The sequence below is a fragment of the Rhea pennata genome, unplaced genomic scaffold (genome assembly GCF_028389875.1).
Source record: "Rhea pennata isolate bPtePen1 unplaced genomic scaffold, bPtePen1.pri scaffold_33, whole genome shotgun sequence".
Taxonomy (NCBI): domain Eukaryota; kingdom Metazoa; phylum Chordata; class Aves; order Rheiformes; family Rheidae; genus Rhea; species Rhea pennata.
In genome coordinates, this window is record NW_026907680.1 from 644,252 (window position 1) to 658,755 (window position 14,504).

The 14,504-nt window shown below is 57.1% G+C and overlaps 1 protein-coding gene across 1 annotated transcript in view; it reads right to left on the reverse strand.

The window, feature by feature from the left end:
* The window catches only part of LOC134154665 (uncharacterized), a 22,689-nt gene continuing 8,185 nt past the window's right edge, over positions 1-14,504 (reverse strand). The window contains exons 17-18 of the mRNA XM_062601345.1: positions 3,922-4,007; positions 1-110 (exon numbers count right to left, since the gene is read on the reverse strand). Of these exons, the coding sequence (XP_062457329.1) occupies positions 1-110; positions 3,922-4,007 (196 nt within the window). The remainder of the gene's footprint in view (positions 111-3,921; positions 4,008-14,504) is intronic.

The window sequence follows — 14,504 nt, forward strand, 5'->3', positions numbered from 1 at the left end:
TCACCTGCCTCGAGGCTCTTCCTCCACCATGCCTTCCTCCACATTGGTAGCCACCACTTTGGATTCAGGCTGCCTCTCTCGCTGGAGGAGGCGCTGGCCAGATACATGCTCTGCAATCAGAAGGGAAGAAAACACACAGTCAAGCCAAAGGCTGTGCTTTGGAAATGTGTAGGAGAAACACAGAAGGCAAGGGCAGAACGAATTGCTTTGAAGGTGGAAGGAAGTCTTGGCACAAGTGAGCAGATTGTCGACTCCCCATCAGGGCTGAGCTGCCTTGCCTCTAGTGCCTCATGCTAGGCGAGCCACGGTGCTGCAGCCTTGGCTCCAATGCCCTGCCAAGGACCAACAAAGGAGAAGGTGCAAAGCCCAGCCAGGCATCAGCCACTCCATTACCTTCCTTGCTGCTGGCAACATCTAGTCCCTTCTCTTCTTCCCACGTGGGCTTCACAGCTCCCACAGATGGTCTTGGAGGGGCACTCTCAAGCACATACCTGTAAACCAGAAAAAGATACCACTCGCAAGGAAGGGCCCTGCATTTCCTTTGCTGCTTCTGTGAATTCTGGGCGTGCAGGCACATTGCGAAGCTGATACAAACAGCAGCCTTTCCCAAAGGGGGAATATGCAGGACAGGTCATCTCCTGCAGGACTCCCTCAGGAAGTGCAGGGACCCAGCATCCTGCCTGCAGGGCCACCAGCTTCCTCCTCACACTGCTCCAGGCCTTCCCTCTACCCCTGGGGAGAGAGCTCCTTCTCAGCTTTCCAAAGCAAACCCTCCAGGTCAACACTGCAGCCTGTCTGACAGCTCCTGAGCAGGCTCCTGTGCAGGCACATCAGACAAGGCCCCTTTCCTCCAGCTTTCCACCCTCTTAGGAAATTCTAATCTAGACCTCCACAGCCCTTGCAATCCCTCCCAAGCTCAGGGCAGAGCATCTGCAAAGAACAGCCTCCATTCCTGGGCCCCTAGTGCAACAAAGGCCTTCACAAGGTGGGAGCCAGCACAGAGCTCAGCAGAACCCCCACACAGAGCCCAAGCAAAGCCAGGGCATGGCTGAAGCACACGGGGATCCAACTCCTCAGAAGACTTGCTCTGCAAGCACATCCTGAGCAGCCTTCACTAGCTCTGGCAACACACCTCGACCAAACCTGTAGTGAGGAGCTGCTCTTTGGGTGAGCCAGGAACTCAGGTGGAAAGGAGCAAACCAAAGTACTCACGTTGGAAAGACAATGAGAGAGCCAGAATGGATCAGGGAAGCCGCTGTTTGGGTGCTTGCGAGAACTGAATGCCTCATCTCTGGCATCTGCAAAGGGCAGAGACATGGGTGAGATGCTACGAAGAAAAGGACCTTGCTGCCCACAAGGGCAGACCATGTTTCCACTAATCAGAGAAGAAGCTGCCACTCAGAAAGAGGGAAACACCCCTCGCTCTTGCTCACAGCCATCCCCACCTCCATTCTACAGACCAGCAGGTGCGGAATAATACAGGCAGATGGCCAGAAACACTGGCAGGCTTCTGTCAAGGGCAAGAGCCAAGAGGCTGATGCAGGAGAGCACTTGTTGCATAGTGGAGAAGTCAAGGGAGGCAAACAGAGGCCTTCTGCACCAGAAAGCCCAGGCTGAATGACACGGCTGCACTGGAGACCTGGGCAAAGGCCCTGGCTTGCAATGACTTTGTCTGTGACAAACCCCGAGAGTCTTCTGCAACTTGAGGAGCAGCTGTTGGACGCACTGCCCCACAATCCCAAACATGGCCAGAGGAGGCCTGGAGACAAATGGGATCCTAACACAAAGACCCCAAGGAAAGGCTGACTTTCTGGAAGACTTCTGGAGGAAGCCTAGCAGGAAAGAACTCCCAGGACCTGGCAGTGGGGGGAAAGCGGTTGCTTTGGACTTGGCCAGGCTTGCAAAGGGGTGAGAAGGAGAGCTGTGGAAAAAGGCAGACTTACATCCAGAAGAGCTTTGAGCAGCTGTGGGGAGGCATTCAGCCTGCGCAGAAAGCCTCTGTAAAACCACATTGTCACCTCTTTGCCTTCAATGAGAAGCACGCCAATGCCCTTGAAAAGAAGGGCCACGTTCTTCCCATTGGCCAGGCAGCAAGACAGAAGGTACACGGTCTCCTCCACGCAGGCCGCCACTGTTTTCCAAGGCACGGAGATGGCCACGGCTACGTGAGGATACTTGAGGGTCTCAGCTTTCCTGCGCCCTAGGCAACAAGCAAAGAGCAGCCCAGTCACGGACGGAGCCCTTCAGCAGGCTCCCACACAGTGCTGGGCGCCTGAAGGTCTTGCGGCAGCACGGAGCTGCAGAGCTCTCTGCTTTAACCCCCACAAAAGCCCCCACAGGAGGCTCCTGTCAGCCCTCCCTGACCCAGATTCAAAGCACTCTGCAGCCTCCTGGGCCAAGTTTACCGCAGGGCTTCCTTCCCTGCACAGACACCAAGAGCAAGCCCTGGCCACCTCCTGGGAGCGGGAGGCAGGAGGGCAGGCCAAGCAGAGCAGCAAGGGGGCCAGCTGCCAGCAGAAGGCAGTGCACAGAGGAATGGTGCCGGCACTCAGGCCATGCTTTGACGAGCCTTAGCTGTGCCATGTCACGCTGGCTCCAAAGGAGGAGGAAAACACATGGGCTGCACAACAGCCTTCCACGCTGCCTCTTAATCCATTGGTGTTAGGAAGCAATAGGAAGGACTTGTCCTTTTGAGCAGACGGCTGCTGTGGCATCAACAGGGAACAACAGTGGCAACTACACGGCACTGGAAGCAGCAGCCACAAAAGCCCCACTATGGAGCCACGTGTTCGAGCCAGTGCAAGAGAGAGACACACCGAGAGACTCTCGTTGGATTCTGCATTATAATGTTGTGATAATCAAAACACCCTGAAGCTCTGCTCAGCACCCGGGGCAGCAAGTCTCAATTTCTAACAGCCCCTGGGAAACAGCAGAGAGCCACAGCCCCGCAATGTCCCCAGGGGAAGCCGAGGTTTCAGTCTGCCTTCTTACCAGCAACAGAGGCCTCCTCGTGGCTGAGGCCGTGAAGATCCACAAGGTTGCTTGAGAGGCGAAATGCGGGTCTCTGAACAGTCAGAGGACTTTTCTTGCCAGCAACGACTTGTTTTGTAGCAACACTGAAGTTGCCAAGGGGAATAATTCTCACATCCTGCAGCCAGAGAAGTAGAGAGAAGCCTTAGAAGCATGGGAGACAAAGAGAGAGTTGTTCTCCAAGCATGGCCACGGTGCTAGGTGCCCTGCCCATGGCTGGCATGCAAAGGGGCAAGACAGAGCCTTCTGGAAAGCTTGGCGGAAGCCCTGGAGAACTCCCTGAGAAGGCCATTCCCCATAGTTTCCTCCCCCTCCTCCTCAGCCTCCAAAGGCAACGTTGCCGCCCCTCCAGCACACGAAGAAAAGGCTTTCCCAGAACGGCTCTCTTTCTGGCCTTGCACTCTGCCAGGATCTCCAGAGAGGGCCCAGAAAGCCTCCCACCCTTCCAGCAACCACAGCTGCACTGCACATTGGGCACCTCCCTTTTGGGAGAAGTCGGTCTGGGGCACAGCTGTCATTTGCAGCATGCTTCTGCAGGGAAGTTGCTTCTGCTTGGAGAGGAGGGGCAGGACTATTGCGGCCCATGGCCCCGAGGGGTCAGTGCTGCTGCCAGCATGGGTATGGGAGGGGAGGGAGAGGATGGCACACCCACCTTGTTCAGCACCAGCTTCTCCTGGATGTAGTTGGAGACACCCTCCCAGATGGGCACGGCCACTGCAAAGCAAGGCAAAGACACGTCATGCCCCCTGCACCACAAGGCACCATCAGCGGAGGACCCTTGGGGCACCCCCAGCCTGCCCAGGCTCCCCAAAGCCCCCGGGCATCTACAGCCCATCTTGGCGCTCAGCCTCTCGACAGCGATCCTGGGCAAGGAGGTCGCGAAGGCCTTACCCCGCAGGGGGATGACGGGCACCCGCTGCTCACGCTGCGTGGCGCGGCACTTGTGGGGCTGCCGTGACCCCCGCACTGGGGAGGTCCTGGGGCAGGGATAACCCCACCGGGGGACCGGCTGGGCTGGGTGCTGCGGCTGCACTCAGCCAGGCCATGGCCCCATGCTGGAAACCTGGCTGCGAGGGGAGGGGGGCAGTGGGGCACTGCACCAGCCTCCACCCATGGCGACACAGCACAGGCTGCGGCTCCTGCTGCCCCCAGTGCAAGGAAGTGCTGAGAACGGACCGATGGCAGGGAAACCTCCAGCAAGGCCTTGGCAGGCAGCAAAGCCCTGGCTCAGTGCCGAAGGAGAAGTTTCTTCCTGCCAGGCGTGGGCAGCTGGTGCATCCTGCCTCTGGGAATGTCCCCCAGAGCCCCCAGATGATGCCACACACGGGTCTGTGTCTCTCCACATTGCCCAGGGAGAGCTCGCAGGCTCTTGCGCATGCCCTGGATCACCTCTGGCACCTCTGGTGTCACCCAGTGTTTCCACGGCAGCAGCTGACTCCCACCTTCCACCACCTTGGACTGGAAATGGGAGGGGGGACAAGGAGCTCGCACACTTCTGTGCACCTCTTTTGGGCACACGGCAGCTTAAGCAGGATGAATCCCACAACCGTCCTGGGGGTTGGTGGCGTGCATGGGATGGAGGTGTCTGCCCCACCACCTGGAGGGCTTCTCCCCAAAGAAATGAGGGGCCCAGGCTGACTCAGCTCACTCACTCCCCGAAGCCTGGGGAAATGACTTCCCTGCTGGGTGCAGGAGCAGCTCCTCTGCCAGGAGCCGCAGTGCTGAGGGCACTGCCTGCCCGTGCTGAGCTGAGCTGAGACAAAACGGAGGGAAGCTCCGGACGCTCAGGAGGGAGGCAGCAGCTGAGAGCTCCTTCTGGCAGAAATGGGCAGAGCCCTTCCAGTGGGAAGTCTCTGGCTGCAGGGCAGTGCTGCTGAGCTGCTCGCGGGGTCCTGGAGACCTCGCGCAGGTGATGGTTGAGGCCATCTTTCCAGAGAGCTCTCTCGGTGGAGCAGCTGGTGCTTTAGGGCAGGGACTTGCTGCCACAGTGTCCGAGGGACAGGGCGGCACGGCTTCCTTCTGCCGGGGAGGGTGTAGGGCTGTGCGAGCAGGGCGTGCGTGCAGCCAGGTGTGCCCAGGGCTGTGCCTGAGAGCAGTGTCCTGGGAGGTCAGGGTGCCCAGGGCCATGCCTCTGCCACCTGCCTTGGTCAGCACTCAGCCCGCCTGGGCAACTGCCTGCAGCGCTGCGTGGAGAAGCCATGGTGGGAAGTAGCAGCCCACAGAAGGGCAGGATCTTGCTGTCCCAGATCAGAGGCTGTGTGGGGCAAGGCTGCTCAGAGCTGCTGCTCAGCCCCAGGAACTTGCCCGGAGGAAAGTCAAGGCAGGGACCACTCCACAGGGAAGGAGGTTTCCTGAGTGTTGGCTTTCTGTTCCACGCTGTTGTTTTGGGGGAAGGGAAAAGGAGGTGCCAAGGCTGGAGAAGAGCTGGAGACTGGGGAGGCTGCTGAGGGGTCAGCAGGTCTGTGGGGAAGCTCAGAAAGTGCTTTTGCCCCTGCTCTGCCCACGCACAGCAGCAGCAGCAGCAGCAGCTCTGCTGGCCCCAGGAGCCTTTGTGGCAGCTGCTCCTTGGCACCTGCCAAGAGGTGGGTGCCCCAAGGCAGTGCCCTGCTGCCGGGAGGGCTCTCTGGGGCACAGCGAAGTGCCCCAGAAGTGGGCTGGGGTCTGTTGGCTAAGGCAGGCAATGGACGCAGGAGAGGGCATTTGGTGCTGGCAGGAAAAGCAGCAGGCGGTGGAGCCATGGTGCGAGAAGGGGAGGAAGGCAGAACAGAAGTGCGGTGGGAGGGAGAATTAGGGAATTTAGCTCTCTTCTCCTCCATTGCAGATGTTTTCCTCCCAGAAAACCCCACATGGCCTCTGCCAGCCCGCAGAGCCTCTGCCCCACAGGCCCCAGGGCCAGGCCAGGCACTGCCTTCTCTGCAGACAGACCTCTGGCTGAGGAGAGAGTCCGATTCCAACGAGATGTTACTCCAGCCTAGGCCTCTCTTGCAAAGGCTGGAGCAGCAGCAAGTACATGGAGGTTCTGCTTGCAAACTGCAGCTCACTAAGTGCTTGAGGTCAGTGTTCTGAGAGCTGCTGGTGCTTCAGCACAGTCTTTCTAGCACAGGCTGGAACAACAGCAAGTAGGTGCAGAACAGCCAAAAATGCACTGATTGCCCCAACAGGGTCTTCTTCCAGCAGCCTGGGGCCTGGGAGCTTCCTCAGCCAGACGCAGGAGACACAAAGCCTTTGCCTGCTTGGTCCTTCCAGAAGCACACCCCCACCTTGGCCTGAAAGCACACCGTCAACCTGTGGCAGGGCCAGATGCAGCTCCTTGCTTGGCTTCTCTCTTCCTCTTCAAAGCACTTCTGCTGGGCTTCTTCTCACCTCCGCAGGGCAAGGAGATGTGGCTTTCAGCGACCTCTCTCTTGCCTCTCCTTCCTGACCAAGAGCTGTTAGCTCACAGCCTGCCCCGGTGCATGCAAAGTTCAGATGTGGTCATTTACTCCCCAAGAGGCCTTACTCCTCCTGCAGCAAATACCCTCTGGCACTTTATTGCCCAGCCATTCCCTGTGCTTTGGTCCTTCTGTAGCTCTTATTTGGGGAGCCTATAACATGGAGAGGAATGAGTGGTTCTGGTTTTGGTTTGTTTGAAAAGATTGATCCCTACCAGAAGCAAGCAAGGCAGAAAGACATCTTGGGCTGGCTTTTTCCTCCAGACCACGTTTGTCACAGCAGAGAGTCAGCTGCCCGTATGGGAGCATGATTTGGATCGGAAAAGGGTACGGGAACTCCTCATCACAAAGGCCTTAAGCCATACTGGGGAGCCAAAGTCCTCAGGTAAAGCCCACAATTTTCTCAGCCTGGTCTTCAAGTACGGCCTCAGAACACAAGTGGGCCTCTTGGCATGCTGGGCTGCCACCTTCAGCAGGAGCTCTCCTGGACGGGCTGAGTTCTTGCTTTTCTCTTTACTCATACAATTTCAAGAAGAAAACAAGAACTCCCCACCAGTGTCCCCGGCCACACTGAGATGACTGTGGCTCCTAATGGCTCCATTCGCAGAAGGGCCCAGGAAGAGTCTGCATAGGTATTGTCAGAGAAGGAAAGCTCCTCAGATCCATTGGAGATGTGGGCCTTCCACTCGTGTATGCAGTGTGCTTCCCAGGCTCTGACAAAGGAAAGGGATGGGCGGAGGAGGAGGGCAAACTGGTTCCTCTGGAGTCCCTGCTTTGTGACAGGACCTATTTCAAAGCACGGAGATCATCAGAGAGGTCCTTTTTGCTCCAGGATCTTTTCCTCACCCAGCACTGTGATTTGTTTCTCTACAGCTTTCAACATTTGCTGGCGTGTCCACAAACCTATTGCCTAACACTAGCATTTTTGAATGTCATCCCGTGCTGACTGGGAGCAATGTCATTTATTGGCTTCTGAGACTATCTGATTGTGCTAGATGCAGGAAGACACTGAGGGTCTTCTTGGTTGGTTTACATAGTCCTGTAGAGGAGTTTCCCTGGAAAAAAAGGAAGTTTCGACAGGGCAAGTGGTACCCGTGTGTGTGTTTGTGTATGCATATACATCTCCATCGAGAAGGCTCAGCAGAAAGCGGCTAAAAGATTTGTCCTCCATAAAACTGCCTTTCTGAGCTGTGAAGGAAGATGGGATGCTTGGAGACAGAGAGACCTGCAGGGGTCCAGGTTGGCCAATGGTGTAAGTAGATATGGTCAGTGGGTTTTCTGAAAACGTGTGGGGCATATCACAGAATCACAGAATGGGTAAGGTTGGAAGGGACCTCAGGGGATCATCTTGTCCTACCTCCCTGCTCAAGCAGGGTCACCTCGATCATGTTAGACAGGGTTGCATCTGGGCAGGGTCTGAATCTCTCCAGAGGAGGAGACTCCACAATGTCTCTGGGAAACCTCTCCCAGTGCTCGATCACTCTCACAGGGAAGAAATTCCTCCTCATATTGAGGCGGAGCTTCCGCTGGTTCAGTTTGTGCCCGTTGCCTCTTGTCCTGTTGCATGGCACTAGTGAAAAGAGTTCGGCCCCATCCCTTTGATGGGGATATCCAGTGGAATTTCCTTCACTCTCTTTCAAGAGCATGTTGAGTGATAATCAAACACAAAAAATCAAATGTCTTCCTCTGTGTGGGCCCCTTTCATTTTGAGTTCCTCTGAGGGCTTTACATCTCTCTACATTTTTGCACCGTCCACTCCCATGTACTATTTATTTCCACAAACGCTTTGGGCTACGTGTGCTGAAAAACTAACACTGGGTTTTTTTTTTCCCCCTCTCCCAGGTGCAGGTGAAGTTGGAAGTACATGTGTTGGCTTCCATGCATCTACTGAAGGATCTGCAGCAAATGCCACTTTCCAGGGCAGTACAGAGGCATTGTGATATTCTGAGCAGAAAGGATGTGACCGGCACAAAATACAATGCAATGCTGGTGAAAAATATTTGCTTTACACAGCACGGTAATGGTTTCCCACTAAGTGGTCTGGCTGTGAGAAATCCTTGCAGCAGTCTGAACCTAAACTCCAAGGGGTTTCAAAAACTGCCAGGCACACTGCACTTCCCTCTAACAAGCCTGCAGGGATATGGAGCATGTCTGGCACAGTAAAGTCCATGTCCCTTCTCGTGCGAGTAACCAACTGGCTAACCTTTCTTCTGCAGCTTGATGGAGCTGCCTAAGTATTTTGTATGGAAGCACACGTGTGGTCTTGCTCAAGTCAGGTGCTGCCTTTTAGCCAAAGCAGTCCCTCTGCTCCCTTCCATTCTCTTCCGGCTACAGACATGTAGCATTTTTAGCGTTCTCTTAGCACTGAGCACATTGCTCCTGGATCTGTTCTGTGTCCCCTACTTCAGTCCTCCTGCACTGGAAAACCCTCCAGTGCAGCCCAGCATGGCCACTGGCAGGCACAAGGCTTTGATGCTGAGTGTGAGGGCACTTGTGCCTTGCACCCGGGAGCGTCACGGCAGGAAAATGGTGTCAGTGCTGACAGGGAGGTGATTCCAGCCCCACCCACCTGGAAGCCAGGAGGAGGAACCTTGCTGCTGCTTCTGCTAGTGAGCTCACTTGTGCCTCAAGACCTGAGAGGCCACCAGTGGCCACAAAGCTGCTGTTAGTGCCTGGGAAGGAGCAACCAGCCTGGGGAGGCAGCAGGGGTGTTGGCAAGCTCAGTGCAGGAGAGGAGAGCAGCAGGTGTTGTGCAGCTGCCTCCAGGAGGGCTCCACGCTGTCTCCCATTGCTTCTTCAACAATGTCCTGATGAAGCAGGGACTTGGTGTGTAACCAGGGAGGGGTGCTGATACCTGGCCGTGCTGGAGAGGAGCTTTTCAGAGAAGGACCTGGGGGCTGTGGTGGGCACCAAGCTGACCATGAACCAGCAATGTGCTCTGGTGGCAAAGAGCAGCCATGGTATCCTGGGCTGCATCAGGAAGAGCATTGCCAGCAGGTGGAGGCAGGTGATCCTTCCCCTCTGCTCAGCACTGGTGAGGCCGCACCTGGAGAGCTTGGTCCACCAGCACAAGAGAAACATGGACCTACTGCAGTGAGTCCAACCACAAAGAAGACTAAGGGCCTGGAGCATCTCCTGTATGAGGAGAGACAGAGATAGCTGGGCCCGTTCAGTGTGTAAGGGGAGAAGGCTCAGGGCAATTTGAATGTACAGAAGTACCTGATGGGGACATGGCATAAAGAAGACAGAGACAGATTCTTCTGTGACAGCCAGTGGCAGGATGGGAGGCAACAGGCACATGTAGAAATACAAGAAATTCCATTGAAATGTAAGAAAAGATTTTCTGCTGCAAGAGCGATGGAAGACTGGACCAAGTTGCTCAGCAGGACTATGAGTCTCCATCCTTGCTGGTGCTCAAAACCCAACTGGACACAGTCTCAGTCAGCATGCTCCAGGTATACCTCCAGGTATAAAAGAAAAGAGGGTGGAGGCAGATGTTCTCCAGGGGTGCTTTCCAACTTCAGCAATGCGTTGATTCAGTGATTTGGTGATGCTGCCATTTGTGAAGTCACTTGTGAGCTGCCTAGAGGAACTTTGCTTCTCCATGGAAGAACTCCTCTGTATCACAGAGCAGTCAGTGCCTCGGCAAATTACTTCTCAAGGGCTTCAACGAGGCGTGGGGGCTTTTTCTTCAGGGCCTCGTACAGGCGATCCTTGCACCAGGGAGTCCAGCTCGGCATCAGCCTGAACAGCTCATGCATCATGGTGTGGGATGTTTTCTCCGCCAGAATTCTTTGGTATTGCTCAAAGTCCAGAATGTCCCCGAGCAGGAGGTCCAGGACACCTTTCACTTCTACAACGCGTTCAGTCAGCTCCACTCGGTGCCTATCAACAAAGTGTTCCCCTGGGGAGGCCAGAAGCAAAGGGTTAGTCATCTGTGGACACACTGGTGCTCTTTCAGCTGCTTCACAGGTCATGGAGCAGCAGCCACTTCAGAGAGGGGTTTGCCTGAGCTAGCACGACCCAAGGAGGAAATGAACGGCACCACGGAGCACCCAGTCCTCTCTGTTGTTAGTGGGTGATGGCAGCATCTAGCCGAAAGCAGAGGCTCGTGTGAATGTCTAATTCAAACTGGGGCTGTGCTGGGGCCAATGCTGTGTTTTAGAGTGGGTGTTTGAGCCCCTGCCCCTGGTTTTGAGGCATTTTCCCCCAAAAGTCTCACCTGTCACTGCCAACATTTGAACAGATTCTTTGGGGATTTGTTCTCTGCCCCTAAAGCCTGTGGGACAGCAAAACAGAAAAGAAATGAGAGGGGAAGCAATGGGAGGGAGCTCCAATCTTGCATGGTCAATGGGGCGCTGCAGAAGGGAAGGACAGAGCAGACACCTTTCCAAAGGAGGCTCCTTCCCTTAGGAGACTAGGACTCCCAGGCCACCTCCCAGCCTTGCTGGTGACCCTTTCTCATGGCTGCTCCCATCTCCACTGAGCCAGTGCCATCAAGTGACAGCACAGCTAATTACAGCCCTATCAGAGACCACCACAGCTGCGCAGTGTGAACTGGCCATGGGAAATGCTGGAGCTATGGATGATGTACGATGAGCACCTCTGACAGGGAGGAGACATCCCATCACCTGGTTCAACCTGTATGTCTTGCTGGGAACTCACTGCATTGGAGTTTTAAGCTAATTTCAGACAGTGTCATGGCAAATACGTTCAATCGAGCTCATCACCCTTGGCTTGTTCTGCAGCAACCATGCACACGTCAACATGGCTGCCCCACAAACACGCCGACACGCACATGCCAACGACACAGCTGGGCCTTTCACAGGCAAAGACACACACACGGCAGCCCCACGCACACCCATGTGCAGGGCAATGGGGACCACTGGGGCAACATCCCCCCTGCTCCCCCCCACCCCAGGGGTCCAGGCACTCCTCTGCCCCCCTGCACCCCAGGGGCCCAGGCATCTGGGCATTCTCCTGCCCGCCTCTACCCGAGGGGCCCAGGTGTCCGGGCACCTCTCTTCTGCCCACTACGCGAGCGGCCCAGGCGTACGGGCATCCCTCTGCCCCGCCCTGACTCCAGGGCCCAGGCATCCGGACACCCCATTGCCTCCCCCTACCCCAGGGGCCCAGGCGTCTGGGCCCCTCCTTCCACGTGCCCAGGAAGTCCCCATCCCTTCCCACGCCAGGGGCCCAGGCGTCCGAGCACCCTCCCCCCACCCCCGTTACGTGAGCGCCGGCTCGGACGCCTGGGCCCCTCGCCGCGCCCCCTTCCCTCCCCCAGGCCCAGCGATGCCGCTGCCGCCCCGCGCCGGGAACTGCAATCCCAGCAGGCAGCGCGGCCGCCGAGCCCCGCCCCCTCCCTGGCGCCTCGCGGGAGCAGCCGCTGTGAGGAGGAGCCTTCCTGGCCCCGAGCCCCGGCTGCTCCGCTCCGCTCCTCAGGCCTCCCCAGAGCTGCCGCGCTGCAGGCGGGCGAGCGCGCCGCACACCCCGCCAAGAGCCACCCGGCCTGGGGCAGCTGGTTTAATTCAGCACACAAGAACTTCCTGGGTGCTCGCGCGGCTCACAAGCAGAGCTGCTGCTGCTGCTGCCGCCGCTGCCGCCGTTGTGGCTGCTGCTGTGGCCACCGCCGCTGCCCCCGGGGCTCCCACTGCCGCTTCCCCTCTGTCTGACATGTGGTCTTCGACTGCGCCTGCCCCTGGGGCTGCCGCTGTGCCCGCCACCGGGGCTTCCACTGCTGCTGCCACCGCCAGTGGATCTGCTGCTGTCCCCGCCACTGGAGCTTCCACTGCCGCTGCCGCTCTGTCTGACACTGGCACTGGAGCTGCCGCTGTGCCTGCAGCTGGAGCTTCCACTGCCACTGCCAGTGAGGCTGCTGCTGACACTGGGGCTGTCGCTCTGTCTGACAGTGGGTTTCCCAGTGCCACTGGGGCTCCCGGTGGGGCTGCCGCTGTGTCTGCCACTGGGGCTCCCACTGCCACTGCCAGTGGGGCTGCTGCCGGCACTGTGGCTGCCACTGATGCTGCCACTGCCCCTGCCACTGCTGCTCTGTCTTCTGTTGCCACCGGGTCTGCCGCTGACACTGCCACTGCTGCTGCTCTTTCTCCTGCTTGTCCCTGTCTCCGCCCATGGCTCTTCTTCCCCCTGGAGAAGGAGGCAGAAAGGAACAGGCTGTGCCCTCCTGCGGCAGAAAGGCCAAGGCCGTCCTGCTAGGGAGGACAGGGGTGCGCAGTGGGGGCCAGAGCCGGTCTCTTTTCCCGCAAGGGAAAGGCCTGTTCCCTAACTCTTCCCGTGAGCCTTCCTGTCAGCACCCTTCTGCCCTGAAGGGAAGCCCAGCAAGGCTGAACATCCCTTGCTTGTTCACACCAAAGATCTAACTCATCACACAGCTGAAGAGAAACTCTCCATCTTCTAGCGTGGAAACGCCCTGCAGTTCCACAGCCACCAAGCAGAGAGCCCCAGAGGCTTTGTTGGGTTGCTCACAGAGAGCGCTGGAGAGGCAGATACATTGCAGAAGTAGAGCACAGCTGGCATCTCTGAAAACAAAGCCCTGCACAAAGCCTTCCAGGGCCCAGCAGGCCTCTTGTACAGCCAGCGCCCATAGCACAAGGCCTGGGCAGAGAGCAGGCTGGCACATGAAGGGCCTCAATGAGGAGCACTTACCACTCCAGACCTCTGACGGCCCTCGCTCAGAGGACATGCACTAGTGCTCGGGCTTCTCTCCGTTCCTTCTTCCTGCCCGCTGCTGCACTCTGTGCAGAGCACTCTGAGGTGACTGGCACCGGCCTGCAAATACACACCGCGGAGAGGTGATATGAGCACAGGGAGAGTAGGGTCCCCACCTGGCCCTCACCAGCTTCACACCTGCTCCTGCAGCAGAAGGCAATTCTGCAGCAGAAGCACAGGGCTCCCACTGACTGGGGCCACATCAGTGCATCACCTCCCACCAAAGCACCTGGGGCTGCACGTCATGCCTGAAGGAGAGCTCCAGGAGCCCAAGGGAGACTCTCTCCAGGCAGTGAGGAGAGCAGCAGGGTCATCTGCAAGGACAGGCTCTGAAACACATCATTACCTGCTGTCCTGCCAACTACAAGACTGCTCCGTGGCCCCAAAGGCTCTGTGTTCAGGGGTGGGCAACGGATTATTGCTGGGCACCCAGTGTCAAAGAAGCAGAAAGGCATCAAGCATTTACACACAAAGCCCTTAGCAGGTGGACAACATCACAGAGTTCTGCAGAACCCTATCCTCACCCACAGAGCCCAGATGAAGGCAGAGCATGCCTGCAGGCAGGTGGGACCCAGCCGCTGGAAAGACTTGTTCCCAAAGCACTTTCAGAGCAGCCTCCCCCAGCCCTGGCAATGCAGCCCTAACAAACCTGTGCGGAGAGGCTGCTGCCTTTGTCAGGCAGGGGGAAAGAAAGAAGGGAAAGTACTCACATTGGAAAAATACTTGGAAGAGGTTCAAGGGACACAATCGAAGCTGCTTTAGTGGCTGTCAGGATTGAATCCCTGCGTATTTTCATCTGCAAAGGTGAGAAAGAGAGGTGAGATGCTGCCAAGGAAAGGCTCTTGCTGCTGGCAAGGGCAGCCCATGTTTCCATGCTACAGAGAAGAAGCTGCCTCTCAGAACTGCAGAAATACCCGTTGCTCTTGCTCACAGCAGCCCCTCCATTCCACACAAGAGCAGCTGCAGGGGAATATGGGCAAAGAGCTAAATGATCTGGCAGGCTTTTGTCCAGGGAAGAGCCAAAAGGCTGATCCAGGACAGAATGGAGAGAAGAGAGAGGCAAGCACACGGGAAGGCAGCTCACTAAACTCTAGGGCAATGTGCAGGGCAGTCCTGCTAGGGAGGACAGGAGGGCTCTGTGGGGGCTATGGCAGCTCTGTTTTCGCAGAAGGGAAGGTTCTTCCCCAGCCTCTGCTCTGAGCCTTCCCGGGAGCCTTCCTGTCAGCACCCTTTTACCCTGAAGGGAAGCCCAGCAAAAGCCTCTGCTCCTTAGGAAAACAGCCCTGCTCTGGCAAAGGTAGCAACACGCTGACA